The 16,455-nt window shown below is 37.7% G+C and overlaps 1 protein-coding gene across 1 annotated transcript in view; it reads right to left on the minus strand.

Moving 5' to 3' along the window:
• jakmip1 (janus kinase and microtubule interacting protein 1) overlaps positions 1-15,965 on the minus strand; it is a 63,024-nt gene extending 47,059 nt beyond the window's left edge. The window contains exons 1-2 of the mRNA XM_065268033.2: positions 15,766-15,965; positions 2,268-2,514 (exon numbers count right to left, since the gene is read on the minus strand). Coding sequence (XP_065124105.1) covers positions 2,268-2,411 — 144 coding nt within the window. The 5' untranslated portion in view covers positions 2,412-2,514; positions 15,766-15,965. The remainder of the gene's footprint in view (positions 1-2,267; positions 2,515-15,765) is intronic.
• Positions 15,966-16,455: the final 490 nt, after the last annotated feature.

Below are 16,455 nucleotides of genomic sequence, written 5' to 3' on the forward strand. Positions count from 1 at the left end.
CAGATCTCTCTTCCTAAAGGGCTTTGAACAGAATGAAAGGTACCAAAGTTGCAAACAAAAAGGGTTTTGTTACTCTTTAAACCTCAGTTTCTAATATTTGATAAATCTGGCCTAAAAACAAGTTTGCTTCATTGGATTATCAGTATTTATGCCCACTAACACCCTTAAACCTCTACTTTTCCATTGTTTCCGACTCTTTCCACAACTGTGGGAAATTCTCTTTTATAACATCAAGCAATCCCTGGAATTTCTGACTGGGTCAGGTGCTGAATTTCGTAATATAAGGCTCCTTACGAGCAAATAATTTTGACTAACAATGACAAGCAGACAGAAAATCATGTTGGATAAGGCAGAAAATAAGGCTTTGTTCAGACAGGCAGTCAAAGTTTTCTTGGCACATCCAACTCAAATCTATTTAATTGTATTTGCATGTGGAGTGAAACCCGTTTAAAATATAACATTTTGTAAATGTGTTTCAGTCTAATTGGTCAAATCATTATTTGGCGATGTAATGTGAATAGAGAGCTGGGGTTCTTAAATAAGACCTTGGGTTAACACAAGCTCAAGATATTTTCTGGTTTTATTCTATGAGTAAAAAGGTTGGTTGGAAACAAAATGCTAAAGCGTACATAGGAATACAGATGTTGTTGAGGACTTTAAAGCAATCACACACAAAAAAATTCAAAAACAACACAACATAGGCACAATTCACAAATAAGATATTAATATAATTTCAGGGAAGTTTTTTTAAAAAGTTGTTGGAAGGTTGATGGTGATGATGTTGAGAGACTGGTGTAGTTTGTCCAAGATGTAGCTCAATATTTCGAGAAAACACATTTAGGGCCAAATAAACTGAACAGGGCAAATTAGCGTGAGAGCGCAATCCCAAAAAAAAAGTAAAGTGGTAATATCTGCGGGTTATTTACTAAAAATGTGCAAATAAAATAACACAGGCGCAACAGATGAGTTCCATAATGACCAACGCAATCTACGAAGAGCAGCGCAAATTAGTTCAGGGTCGCAGATAAGCAGAGCTGATGCCCCTGCAGGTGCGGGTGATCTACGCCTGATGTGCTTGAGTTCAGCACCACGGACATCGCAGCTGAAAAAGCGTGGGGTTAAAGCCATAGTTCACTGAAAAGAGCTGGAGGACAGAAAATTAAGGTTAAAAAGCTTTGAAACACTTGGTATTGTGTGACTTCTCCTAGTTACTCCTCTTTTATTTCCTCCAGCAAATAAAAATAAACATGGCTTTGCAAACAATATTTGAATAATATGTTCCTCTGGCATTCCAAATAAACTGAAACATATATAAAAAAAATCTGCCTTGTACCACACACTCTCTGATCTCTGTGATGCCTCCTCCTAAAAGTTAGTTAACAATTGCAGCCATTTCAAACACAAAATGGTTTAAGACATGCTTATTTCAATGTTAAATAAAGGCCCAAATACCAATAATATCACACATGCACACATTAGTAAATCACGTTGCATGAATCATTTAAATAATCTCCTCCCAAAAAACTGGCATCTGAAAGGGAAATTCCTAGAAATGCATATGCAATAAGGTCAGTCGCAAAAATAACTAGACCACACCTTTACAGTGCTAATTATCCACTGCATGTCTTTAGTAAATGCTGACAGTCCAAAAATTACAGACGCCAAAATTATGGTTTGCGCTGGCACAAACTGTTAGTAAATCTGGCCCTTTGACAAAAAATTCATAAAAGTAGTGTTAATTTGTGAAGCTTATCTTGTCGGACAAATTGTGTTAGTATCATAACCTTTTTTGATCACAGAGCTTTTTTTTTTTACAATAATCCAAAAGCTTATGTTAAGATCTTCCTCTACTTTTTGTCGATGGAACCCATGTGAAGCTAACATCTGGGTTGGCAAACAAAAATACCTCATCCCTACAGCTCTCTAATGTAACAGCATACACAGCACACAGCTATTGTCTAGAGTTGTATCCTATGAATTGTGTATATCACTTCCATGTAGTAAACTTTCCAAATGCATAAATACTTAGCCTTACCAATAAACCTATGTATGATGTACCGTGCGGCTCATGAGTTCAACACCACAGTGTGGGATGGTGTGTAAATCGTTACTATGGCAACAAATGTCATGCAGGATATTAGACTACAATGTCTGGACTAACAGATCAGATTTCATTACTTGCATAATAACAGTATGAACACTCAATCCTACAGATTTTGCAGATTTAAAAAAAATCCAGAATTTAATCCATTCTGTAATGAACGTACCTTTCCTCTTTCCTGTTGCAGTTCATTCTGTACATCACTCAATCTGCTCTTCAGCTCTTCATTGGCTGTCTGTAGAGTCTCAATTTCCTGTTTTCCTCTGCTCTTTTTGGGAGGCGGCGCCAATGTGGGTGTGGTCGCAGCCATGATTTATCAGTGAAATCCACACTTTCACAGTCGAATCTCACTCCAAAACTGCTATAACACTGGAAATCGACCACAACGCCGTCTTCATCTTCCTCGTCTTTAGCTGGAAACAGAGAGGGACAGTCTGTGAGTTCAACAGTCAAACTCACTGCACGCACAATTCTTCCACTTACTAAGAGCCGGGCGTTGCCTCAACACATGCTCACAAAACTACAGTTAACACAAACAATTGTACAGTCATGGACACTCATTTGTACCATTTGTTCACAGGAATTTGGCTTCAAAGTGTTTGGCATGTTTGTGACTCCATCTAGTGGGGTCTCACAATAATGCAGGTGTAGTATTTACACAATTACAGTTACACAGACAACAGGAGACTGATGTACATATATAAATATATACATTTATTTATTTGTAGGAAATAAATGTACAAATAATGGGCACTCAGAGCCGAGTCGAAGAGTCAAGCTTGTAACCCGAGAGTTGCAGGTTCGAGTCTCATGGCCGGCAGGAAGTGACGGGTGCCCTTGAGCAAGACACCTTAACCCCAAATGCTGTGTGTGTGTGTTCATGACTTGCAGTGCGTTTGTTCACTACTAACTACGATGGGTTAAATGCAGAGGTCACATTTCGAGTATGCGTTTCATACTTAAAAAACATGTCACACATTCACTTTTCAAATTTACTTTTGTAGATTGTAAGCTTTAGCACAGTACTTTTATCAAGTGAAAGAAAAACTTTTATTATCAATCAATTACAGGGGTCATAACATCGCTTTTTTATTTTATTACGTTCTCTGGGGTGTACCTATAATATTACTAAAGTAAAAAACATACATTTTAAAGGTGCAGTGTGTACATTTTAGGAAGATCTATTGACAGAAATACATAAGGCAGTGCTTCCCAATCCTGGTTCTTGAGGCCCCCCACCAGAAAGTTTTAGATGTCTCCTTATTCAACACACCTGATTTAACTCATCAGCTTGTTAGGGAGACATGTTTACCATTTTGGAAGGAGGCTAATAAGTTGAATCAGGTGTTTTAAATAAGGAGACATCTAAAACTTTCTGGCAGGGGGGCCTCGAGGACCAGGATTGGGAAGCACTGGCGTAAGGAATAATTGACGACAGGCCATTGAATTAAAAGAAAAAAATGCACACCCATAGTGCAATGCCATTACACCACGGGTGTGCATTATTTTCAAATAATTCAAAGGACTGGAGTCAATTATTCCTCTTATACCACGGTTACCACAAACATTGCTCTGGTGCCTATTTTTAAGACATTTGACAAGTTAGGTGTGCGGTTATCAGAAATGAATGCATACCCACTGAACATTTCTCAGCCAATCAGAATACAGCATTCAACAGACCCGCGGTATATAATATAACTATATTTTCAGTGGTGTGTAAAGACTTTACATAATGAACTTTTATGTTTTTATTAACTTAGAATGAGCCATTTCGATCTACATACACATTCCCTTTACATTGAAGTCGTAGGGCCCTATGATTTCCATGATGCGTTAAACGTGGATTGAATCACAGAATCCAAGCATACAAATTTTATTTACTGTTCAACGCAGAATGTCACTAATTTTTAAATGCTAGGTTTTTGTTTCATTAATCAGCAAATGACAGAAATGTGCAGAAACATTTTCCTTTTGTGTAACGTTAGACTTAAAGGAAGGTACATCCGTTTCTCGTCATGCATTACAAACAATGACAGCATTGCCTCACTGGAGCGCAAGCAGGTTTCGTCAAAGCTTAGGACACAGCAAACTAAAGGTACGGTATTCTTTCTTCCTGCGTCCGCCTTGCTCGCGTACACGTCCGCACAATGCAACACTTTTTAAATCTATTTAACAGCGTGAATAGTTCATATATGTTTCTCAGACATTTGGGATCACACATCAGAATTGCATACAGGAGCATCGACACCGGCAGTCATCACACGTGATCACGTTTTTTTTTTGTTTAAAGGCAGGGTATCCAGTGTTTCCCACAGATCTGAAATTTACTTGTGGTGGTAGCTGGTGAAAAGGGCAATCATTATTATCCACCGACAAAAAATGGTCTACTATACATGTAACAAAGAACTAATAATGTGTGACACAACACAATACTTTGATTTATAAAACATTCATATTAATTTCACATTATAGTTCATTAATCTAACCACCCCAAACTTTTTTTGCCATAAACAAAGCTGACACTGTTTGTCAAAGCACCACGAAAACACTTTGGGCCCTATTTTAACGATCTGAAACGCAAGTGCGAAGCGCAACGCGCAAGTGAGTTTGTGGGCGGATCTTGGGCGCTGTTGCTATTTTCCCGGCGTGAGAAATAACTCTTGCGCCGGGCGCAAATCAATAAGGGGTTAGTCTGAAGTAGGTTCATTATTCATAGGTGTGGTTTGGGCGTAACGTCAAATAAACCAATCAGAACGCTAGCCAACATTCCCTTTAAACGCAAGGGCGCAAGTTCCATGGCGGGTTGCTATTATTATGACGGATTTACCAGGCGCACGCCAGGAGCGGTTCACAGCCGAGGAGACCGGCGTCCTTGTACAGGGGAATCCCACGCTTGCCAGCATAAATCGGGCACTCCGTGTAACGGGAGGTGGATCTGCCTCAGGACTTGACGCCAGCAGAGGACATCGCTGCGTCCACCCTCACCGCTGAAAGGGTTTGGGGGCTTTGAAATCGGACCCAAGAAACGCAAGCAAGGTCCAACCCCAAAGTACTCTTACGAATCAAGTTCATATACATTAAGGTTTCTTATGAAAACATTTTAATTATTATTTACATAAAATAAACGTAATACAGTCACACAACAAAGTTATGAAAATATTTTAATCGTTATTTGCATGAGAATAAATAAAAACTATCACCACAATGCTCACCACTATGATTCCCCTTATCTCGTGTATTATTATTTTTAAGTGTAACAATTTATGATTTGCAAAAATAACTGTTGCATCTGCGTTGTGCACCCTATACATTATGGTCAAGCATGCGCCCTTAAAATAGCATAATGAACAAAGCGCAACGCGCCACTGCCTTTAAACTTTTTTTTTCTGGTCAGTGGCGCAATTGTTTTTTGAAACTGCAAAATAGCATCAGGGATGGTTTGCGCCGGAACATGCCTCTTTTTTTGCGCTGAACCACCCAGGGAGCGCAAGTTCATTCCCTAGTTTGCCGACGTGCGTCTGTGACGGGAAAAACCCGCTGTGCGCTGGTGCAAAATACGAAATGATACATGCGTCACTGACAAAGTCAATTGCGCTGGGTGCAAGATAGAGCCCTTTATGTTTTTGCACTGATATATGAAGCAATTTGATGACCCCTTTTATCAAACTCAATTGTATACAATACTATGTATACTATAGCCTATATAGACAGTGCAGGTCTATAGATTATAAATGTGACTGATGTTATAATGTTAATAACTTCTATAAGATAGGCACTTTTACTGCTTCTGCTTTCTATTTCTCTTTTGCCGATTAAAAAAAGCTTAATCCACTAATTATTTCAGATTTAAAAGTCTACTTGCTGTCCCGATGACAGACTTTACATTACATCTTTGCGTTTTTTATATCCTGAGTCAGCTAGAGCTTTGCTCGTTCAGTATTAGCACTGCTTTTTGCTACAATCTCTGTGCAAACTGTTTAGATTTTAGTAAAGATATTGTCTATTAATAGTAAGATTATTAAAAAATGGGATAAAGAAAATGAAGCGGCGCGTGGTCGTGACAAGAGCCAGTTGCTATCGCCATAGAAACCGGAGGCACGCTAAAACAGCACTCGAGCTTTAGCGCGGTAGCGCTCACGGCCGTTCTCCGATCGACTCGGGTTTTACACACAATATTAATCAGACTTGGGACCCGAAGTAATGAACTAGGACCGACCCGGACCCATCTGACCATTTAAAATATAAACCCGGAACCGTACGGGTCCCGCGTCCTCAGTGAAGAAAGACCTCTAATGGTAAAACTCTGCTCAAGTTCAGAAACATGAAAGAATACAATGTGACACTGAGGTTGCTTCGCGTCGCGCCCAATTCATTGAGAAACAGAGAGCACGTGAACGGACACTCAACCGGAGAGACACAACGTGCTTGCACGCAAAATGAAGCCAACTTAGATGCTATAAACACATATGCACATAAGCATATGCGACCATTTTGGTCGCAGTGTGTTCCCTGGCTGCTCCGTATGTGCTGCTGCAGTTGATCCAGTTTGCCGCGCTGGATGATGAGTTTATGATGCGTGCATCATCTTCACGGTCACCCGACCCCCACCTCTCTCTCGCGCTCTCTCTCTCGCACGCTCTCTCTCTCTCTCTCTCTCTCTCTCCAAAACACGGGTCATCCAGTCGAGTTCAGAAAATACAGAAATTCGTAAAGTGATTTTTTTTTACCTGGGCGGGTCGCAATTTACCTGGGCGCAGCGCCCAAGTAGAGCCTATGTATGGGAAACACTGGTATCTTATTTGATCCTGAAACATTTTTAGTTATGCTGGTTAAAAGTTTCCTCACACCCTGATAGCAATCACTATGTTAAGTTGTTTAAATGTATTTGTAGAAATTTATGTCATCTGTGAAAGGCATAGGACCAAAAAATGTTCAACCAATCTAGGGCTGAAACGATTCATCGAGTTACTCGATTTACTCGATTCAAAAAATTCCTCGAGGCAAAAATTCTGCCTCGAAGCCTCGTTAAATTCCTATGACGCGCACTACACGCGCCGAGATCTGATTCACACGGACCGTTGTTCAATGTTCAGGAAGCACATCATAGCGCGTGGTACATTTTGAATTTAGTTGGCGCGATGGCGGAACGAATATGTCCATAAACGGCAGAGAGAGACTGTCTAAAGTTTGGGATCAATTACATTATCATTACATTCAGCATCTGAACTGAAAACATCCACTGCTGTTTCACCAAGCGTCGATGAAACAAGGTAACATAGCTTTCGCTGATTTTAATCCCATACTGTATTTGTAGCGGTTTGACTAGATATGATGTTTAGCTTTGATGTTTTCGTATTCACGTTCAATTGCTTAAAAAAGAACCCCTTCACAAACACGCATGCACTTTACAGGTGTGTGTACCAAAAAAACGGCTCCACAGTGCAATCATTTATGGGCAACTTGTAATCTGACATATTTTGTTCCATTATAATAATCTCTGTTTTATTGGAGTTTAGCATAAGTTATTCTCTCTCACGCGAGTCAGACCGATCGCGCAATGCATCATATGCTTAAACTTTTATGTAGCCATGCAACAATAATTTCAGCATGCATTCACTGTATACAGCGGGACGTGATGTCGTAACGCGTTTTTTTCGAACGGATTCTTAACCTAAAATGCACCGCAATGCAAGTGATGCAAACCAAATGCAGCGTTCTATTGAAAAGGAATGTATGTTTTTCTGCCGTACCAAAATGCAATGAAGCAACTGAACGTCTGACTGGGGTGTCACTCTTCCTCAAGCACAGCACGCGTGCACACAGAAACACAGGTGCACGTGCGCGCGCACACACACAGGTTGTTACCATAGCAAATAGGCTCACCCCAGAAATGATATATTACATGTAAGTAGCCTAATGGTAAATGCTGCAGGTGTAGAAATGTACATAAACCAGATATTTACTTTGATGTCAGTGCTAGATTACAGCATGAAACCTGTTATGCATATTAATAAATTAAAGTGCTTAATTGTTGGCACTGGCACTTAATTTAATAATAAATAAAATAAATATAATAAATAATAAATTAATAGGCTTATTTTTTGGAGCCAAATACCTCTGTTTTTTTAGAAATAAAAGCCAAATGCTTGAACATTTTACAGCCACGTCATTTTCGTTATGCATTATTTGTTTTGGTTGTTTAAAAACACAAACAAAATTTTTATCCGATTACTCGATTAATCGATCGATTCAGTGCTAGATTAATCGATTACAAAAAGAATCGATAGCTGCAGCCCTAAACCAATCATAGATCTCGGTCCAAACGGACGCTGCCTTTTTTGTCCCTCATCATAGTTTGAATGTCACCGCGCAGCTAGTCCACGCAGACACCATACGTCATCGGCGCATTCATGTGCGCTCACCTCCTGTCTGTAAACAGCGAGAATGGCAAACTTTTTTGCTGAATTGACAACCTGCACAGGAGCCACAAAACCAAAGACATCTTTTATAACTACAACAACAAATACTGCCTGGATAAGCCAAGAACAAAAACCCAAATTAACATCGGTAACTTTACTGCTTTACCACGAGATGCATACAGCTGCAGGAGGCAAAGGGTCTGAAAGGGTCGTTGCACTGTTTATTTTGGTACGGTAGGAATGCAATATGTTTGTATTGAGATGGATGCAGATATTCTACTTTGATGGAACGAATTTGTGTTCTTTTACGGATTAGCGTAACAATATAGTTTGCTACGTCTACACAACTGAAAGTGTGCTTTAACTAATTCTGATGTAAACCAGTTGTTTATGTTGGTTATTTTGGTAATGTTATTCACTTTGTACTGCAAAGTTTTCTCACTGGTGAATGAGACATGAGATGTGACTGTCTGATCTGTGCGTGTTCATGTGTTTTGAAAGAGGCATGACTTTGGATCGCGATTTGAATGGAGGGTGGGATCTTGATTTCATTGCTAATCGGCTACTGTTAGCATTTATTAAAATGTGATACCCTACCTTTAAGTGAACATAAACAAATGGATGTTTATCAGTATATTAAAACTTCAAGCTTTCTTGGGTCTTAAAGAGCCAATAGCCTGCTGCTTTCTGTGTTAGAAATGTTCATTATACACCAAAAATTAAAATCACTCACTACTCTTAACTGAACAACTTTTGCAGCTCCACATTAAATTCATACAGTGAGGACTGTGCAGTGTTTTATTTGTAATTTTTGCTAATGTTAAAGATTGTTGACAGACAATTTCATAACTTATATTTACATTTAATACAGATGCCTGAAAAGTAAAACAAGACGAGTATAGTATTATGATTAAAAGAAAAAAACATTTGGTTGATTGTCAGTAGCATGGTTGTACAGTAGTGACAGCCAAAATACATTGGCTTATATGTCATTTTATATAAAACTTTCAATAAATTTTTGTTGTTAAATTGTATTGGTTTAATTTTCAGTTGATATATGCTTTTTGATTACTAAAACGTAATTTAACCAGAATCTAGAAAAATAAAAACGGAAAACACAGAATCTGAAAATAAATGAAACGGAACTTGGGCCCTAAAGTAGCTATTTTGCACTAGCATGTTTCTACAGTAGCTCAAATGAACAAACTGCTATACAATAGCAAAAATCCTTAGCGTTGATCCCTGCATTCTTGTTCTACTCTACATACTAAGCACAACACATTTACTAGCCCACCCACTAAAAGTGGTTTAGTTTTGCAATAGCTAGATTTTTCACAAACAATTTTTTCTCCTCAGTGTAGATGAGCCAGAGCTATCTGTTACAGGACAGATCATATACTATGAGACCTGATATCAACTTAACTCAGTTGGAAAGGTTTGCCTTTGTACAGCAGCATTGCTGAGCCCTAAGGCTGGCAGCTCTGTTACAAGCAGAGCTTAGGAAATTCAGTTTCCAAACATTTATGTGACAGACCCAGAACATAAGGCAAACAGAGCCCATGAAATCCTTTGATTTACCTAATATTAAAAAACAAAGAAGCGCAAACCATTAAACTTTATGAAACATGTGGTTTACAGGGTTCCCACTCTAAGCCAAATACATGTCAAATTTCTAGACTTTCACCTACTAAAAAGCTGAATATGACCTACAGTATGTCTGAGATGCCGTGACCCTGAGAAAGTAGTGTACACCATAGGTAGGGCTGTGCAAAAATATCGATACAGTTAACTATCGTGATAATTTTTCCATGATAGTGTATCGATATTTCAATCATACTATCAATATTTATAAAAACCGTGAAAAATCCCTCTGTGTGCTTCAAACAACCTCCGCCTCTGCTGTAGTTGTCGCTGTCCAGTTGTCTGTCATTTACTGCCTTTCGGCCAATGTCTCAGCAGTTAGCTGGAGTAAAAAAAAATGACAGAAAATGTAAAAACACCTGCAGCTTTTAAAGTCGACGTGTGGAAGCATTTTGGCTTTGAAATAAGTAAAAAAAGTCAGCTCTATTTTGATAAAAATTAAATGTATTTCAATGTGCCGTAGCATGCAACATACCGTATTGTGATACATTGTATCACCACACATGCATCGTGATATGTATCGTATCGTGAGGCTCTTGCCAATACCCAGCCCCAACCATAAGCTCATAAAAAATTGCTTAAATGCGTAAAATGAATAAACAATGCCAATAAACGGTTTAGATTGTAGTCTCACTTTAAATCAATGAAGGCTTGGACCCAGAAACAGCATTTCTTACGTCACAAGCAGATTACATTTTAAACTAAAATTTTAAGCAACAAATACCTGATATTTCATGACTTGGTCAAAAAAATATTAAATTCTCTGACTTTCAATGTCTAGAATGGGTGATTCTCACGAAACCATTGAAACACCACGGCACTAATGATTTTAGCTATAAAATGTGTAATATAGTAATATTAAAAAGCATCAGAATTAACACAATACTGTGTTCTACCTTGCACAATGTGTGATTTCAACATAAGAATTTATAATTTGTCAATTTTATCTCATTTTCTGCTGAAATTCTCATTACCGCAATGTGTCCGGCTGTGTTTGAACATGCGTTATGTTGTAATTTAATCAAATTAACACAAAAATATTTAGAAAAAAAATACATGGATGTTTTTTCTAGACTACTTTAGATGACAGAAAAAATATTTACTGAATATTCATGTATAATAATAATGAAGAAAAATTAGGAAAATGATGTGTCCATGCCTGATGTTCTCATCCTCCGCAACACTTTTTGAGAACACTTTAAGCACACATACAGAATTTTAATAAAGTTTGATTTTGAGTGACCAAGCACATGGACCAGTTACTTCAAGATGGCTACCAGGTAAGATCATTTTTTTACAGTTTATTTGAAATATTGTCTTGTCAGAATGCTTACATGACATTTTGATTATCATTACCGCAACAGATGCTTATTAAATGTTAATTTAATTAATAGAAGCATGATACTTTGATTTTAAATGCATGTGCAGAATCTCCAAATTATGTTCTTTCAGGTTTGTCATGTCATTTTGAAAATATGTCAGTGTTGATGTTTTCTGACTGTTGCGGTAATGAGATTTTTTAGGACTAATTTTTTTAATTATGTTACAAAAAGTGTTAAATGATAAGTAAAAGTGTTTAAATTAATGTTCCCATTTACTCCAGACTTTGTTTTTCAATGTCTGGTGGGAAAAAAAGTAAATTTAAGCAATTTTTACATTTTCATGCTTGACATTTTTAAAACCAAGTTTTCGTGAGAATCACCGAATAGACTTCTTAAAATTCCATACTATTCCAGAAATTCCATGACCGTGGGAACCATGGGTTTATCCTGACCTGCTTGAGGCTTTAATAACATTTTTTCCTACACAGATCTCTACACAGATTTAGGCCCCTAAATCCCAATTACCTGCAGAATGAACAGCACAGCACAACTTAAACTATACTGCTCACTACTTGTTATAGGCTCTACAACACAATGGACAAGATTTCAGTATAGCTTTCCCATGAAAAAAGAATGCTGAACACACTAACTGTACGTGAAGTCAAGGAAAAGATTTCAAAATCCATAGAAAATGTAAATCAGTTAAACATTTGCTGTGTACCAAAAACCCACCCAAACACACACATGGCTCCCAGGTGTCCTGCCAGTCACAAGAGTTTACTGGCATTCGGCAGATATTCCATATTTACTGGAAACAAATCAAAGTCAAGCTGAATGCCAGATTCACAAACAGAAATATAAAAACAAAAAATAAATACATTTCTTCACTGTATTATCCATTTGCGAAAGAAAGACACTTTAGTAAAGAGTTGCACGAGATAAAAATGCACAACATTGCAATAATAAAAGAGAAGTGGTGGTAAATAATATGGTGTATAAATCCTGTAATTCAGGTAGTGCAACCTTATACATATACAGCAACGGCAATAAAGTATTAAGATACTGAAAAATGTCACTGAATTAAATAACCAAGAGGCCCCTGCTCATTAAAGTTTTGTTGATACAGTTGAACAGGGTTTATTTAAAGCAGCTCAACACTCATAGCAGGTAAACGTGACAATACTGATATAGAGATATGCATATCAGTGTATGTATTGTCTATGTACATTACAGTTGGTAAACTATCACATATATGTCCATGCACTTGTAAGACAGGTTTGAATATGGGAAGTTTTGTTAGGGTCAAATAGTTGTGTTGACAATGTAAACGCTACTGAGTGTGTACAGTACATTTTGCAAGGAGGGTTTCAACGGCACAATGCCCCTAATAAAAGTTACAGTATATAAAATACCTGTCCTCGAACAAACACCAGCACACAAAAACACACCAAACACTGGAAAATATGCATACACCTACCTATAAACACATAACCAGACATTATATTAAGATATGATACACTGTAAAAAAAATATGCAGCATTTTTGTCAAATGAACATATATTTTATAAGTAATGTCAACTTTTTACAAGCCAAAGCTTAAAATAGTAGGTTGGATTGACTTGCAAAGTTGTTTTAACTTCATGCTGCATTTTTGTTAACAGTGTAGACTACACAGGAAAAGCAAACTCGCTTAATGACATCAGGTGCGCTTGTCCAGACTCCAGTTAACAAACTTAAGTATTCAGCCTTTCTAAACTAGTAATACCCAAGGAAATCCTGCTGTGATTGCATGCACAAACAGACATATCCTCAGGAATTATTTTGACTAATGAATTTTCATGACTTCTTGTTGCTGACTTTATTAAAATAATAACTTTATATACCATCAAAGAGTAACATTACAGGGTAGACAAGCACTAGCTGTCAAGCTTATCATTTGTAAGCTAGAGAAAGGGTACGTTTAATAAAGTCAGTGTTTATCAGACATGGGGACTTGTGACTTGGTGACTTGGACTCGAGTCGACTCGAGTCGCTATTTTTGTGACTTGTGACTTGACTTGACAAAAATTAAAATACTTGAGACTTGACTCGGACTTGGAAGTTAAAGACTCGGGACTTGACTTGACTTGAGACACGATGACTTGAATGACTTGAATGTTAATCACATCATGTTTTCAGTTTAAATATAAATATATAAATTATTTAAAAAAATAAGGTCGACCCAGCTGGAGCACAGGCTGAGAATGGTTTTGTCATGACTGAATCACGACACTATCATTCGTCATGCCCTCTCGTACCTTACGCACACCACGCCCACTTAGATCAGATATCAACATGTCAGCCGGAAGGGTACCGAGGGTCATCGCTTTCGGCTTCAACAAGATGGCAAAAGACGAATAGTGCGTTGCAAGAAATGCAACATTAAAATTACGGGCAGCCAGACGGCAACCTCCAATTTCGTTTCGTCAATTAAAGAGCCATTATGCCCAGTAAGTGCTTGTCATTTTGTTAATATCTGGTTAGTTGGTAGTTAGCTAATGTAATAATAGCTAATGTAGCCCTCATCATACCGTGTTGGGGACAAATGTGGGCAAAATAATTTTGATTTATTTTTTAAAATACTTATTTTTTTTAATACTTATTTTTCAAGTTTGCCACCTGAACACACACACCGAGAAAAATTACTTGATTCTACAATGTTAGGGGCCGTTCACATGTCGCGTCTGTTGCGCGCTCAAGTTCGTTATTTCAAATTAAGGCGCGAACAGAAAAGGTGTGACGCGCTCGTTTTTTCTGGGCGCATGTTTGAGAGAGAGAGAGAGAGAGAGAGAGAGAGAGTGTGTGCGAGAGAGAGAGAGAGGAGAAATGTAACAAAGTTTAATGTTGTACGTAAACTGTGTTTGAGAGAGAGGGAGGTGTTCAGAGAGGGGTCTGTTGGATGTTAAGCTGTTATTTGTTTTATGGACTCAATGTGGAAAATTTCAAACACGGTTGGCAGAAGTGAAAAAATAAATAATTTATGAAGTTACAATTTTGTTTGATTCCATGATGTATTTTATTAAACATGAGTATTTACAATGCAAATCCAAATTATTGTAATTTACTGATAGTTACTTACTGTATATCTTGTCACTTTATTAAGATCAGATTCTGCAGGTAAAATTACAATAGGTGACTTGACTTGGACTTGACTTGACCTACTACAGGACTTGACTTGACTTGACTTGACTTGACATAGCCTGTGACTCGACTTGACTTGACTTGACTTGCCCAAGAAAAAAAATACTTGGGACTTACTTGAGACTTGAAGGTTCAGACTTGAGACTTACTTGAGACTTGCACATGTGTGACTTGGTCCCATCTCTGGTGTCTATAGCTACATACATTAAAGTCTGGGCTGCCATGCAACATTTTCACATCTACGCTATTTCCCAGATACTTATTTAATAGATACAGTCAATTAAATCCACATTAATGAGATTTAAGATATTCCTTATTTTATAGTGCGTATTCACACTACTGTATGAGTTAATGTGTAAAAATGGATATTTACCACAAAATAATCTATTATATAATGACTGTCAATTTTATTAAGCACAAAATGATTAAAGAGCAAACACTATGCACAACGTAACATACAAAAGCATCAAACCATACTGCATTTCAAAGACTCTCATGCAATTTTCAGATTTTCCATAAGCGTGGGAAGCGTGTAAGTGTAGTAGTGTGGTGTGTCCAGGGTTTCATCATCACCGGGCCGGTGACAGCAGAACCACACCCACAGATCCACTGCAGCTACACACGTCTCATATCATCACCACACACATGTGCACATTAAACACACACAGCACATCATCATAAATACACATCCGGTTGACTGACAGCTTTAACTGACTGACAGCCGAGGGATGTGTCTGCAACACATTCATCCTCAGCTCAAGATACCGTTTAACAACACGATCACAGGACCACAACATATTAAATGTTGTTATTGCATTACTGAGCAAAATCTTACTAATTATATATACAGTGAAACGAGGGCGTGACCTGTCTCAGAAGCGACGAGCGCGTGCTGGATCAATAAACTCTCCCGGGTGAAAGTGATGAGATAATCACATTCATTCATAACGCGATCCTCATCCATCCATTACACACATAAACATTGTTCATGTCTTATAATAACTAAGAGCGTCGACATACAGAAGCTAACCGTGAATAGGAAACATGCATTTGAGCAGGTTATAAATGACTCGTTTGATCGTAACGGTACATTACAACTTACCGTGCGCGCGCGTCTCAGGTAACCGCAGTTCACGCAGGCCGATAATGTGTTTCGTTATTCCGCTAAACACCTACAAAAAGTCTGGTCCACGTCATCCGACATTAGATGTGGAAGTGTAGCTGATGGTTGTGTGTTTTTGATGCTATTACAGTGGTGCTAGTATTGCCGGATAGCGTTACATGAGTCTTCACTACACACGCGAGAAAAAGCCGACGGAGAATTTACGAATCCTACTATGGTCAGTGGTTTCTTTTTAATATTCATGAGCCATGCCTTCGCTATTGGGCGGTAGTGATAGAACGTCAGCACAATGTTGTTTTAATATTTATTTGTTTTTTATTTAGTTGCTTATTTTTCTATTCAATTAATGAGCTATTGCATTTTTCTTCCTATATCTCAAATGGGTGTATTTTATTTTACTAAAATTAACCATGTTTTAATAACCATGTATTTTTTACCATATGGATTACGATGGTTTATGCAAAATAATAAATTTAAATATCTATCTATTTAAAAACAATTATATTTGAATATATATAGAAACCATTGGGGATTTAGTTTTAACTGTGCTGTAGTAAAACTATGGTAAATTCTCAAAAAGGAATGCTTGAAATATTCTTACTGTATGCATAATTTTCTTCAATAAAGAAATACATTCTCACTATCAGAGACACATGCGTACAAGACTGA

Source organism: Paramisgurnus dabryanus, chromosome 16, assembly GCF_030506205.2.
Source record: "Paramisgurnus dabryanus chromosome 16, PD_genome_1.1, whole genome shotgun sequence".
In the NCBI taxonomy this organism is placed as follows: domain Eukaryota; kingdom Metazoa; phylum Chordata; class Actinopteri; order Cypriniformes; family Cobitidae; genus Paramisgurnus; species Paramisgurnus dabryanus.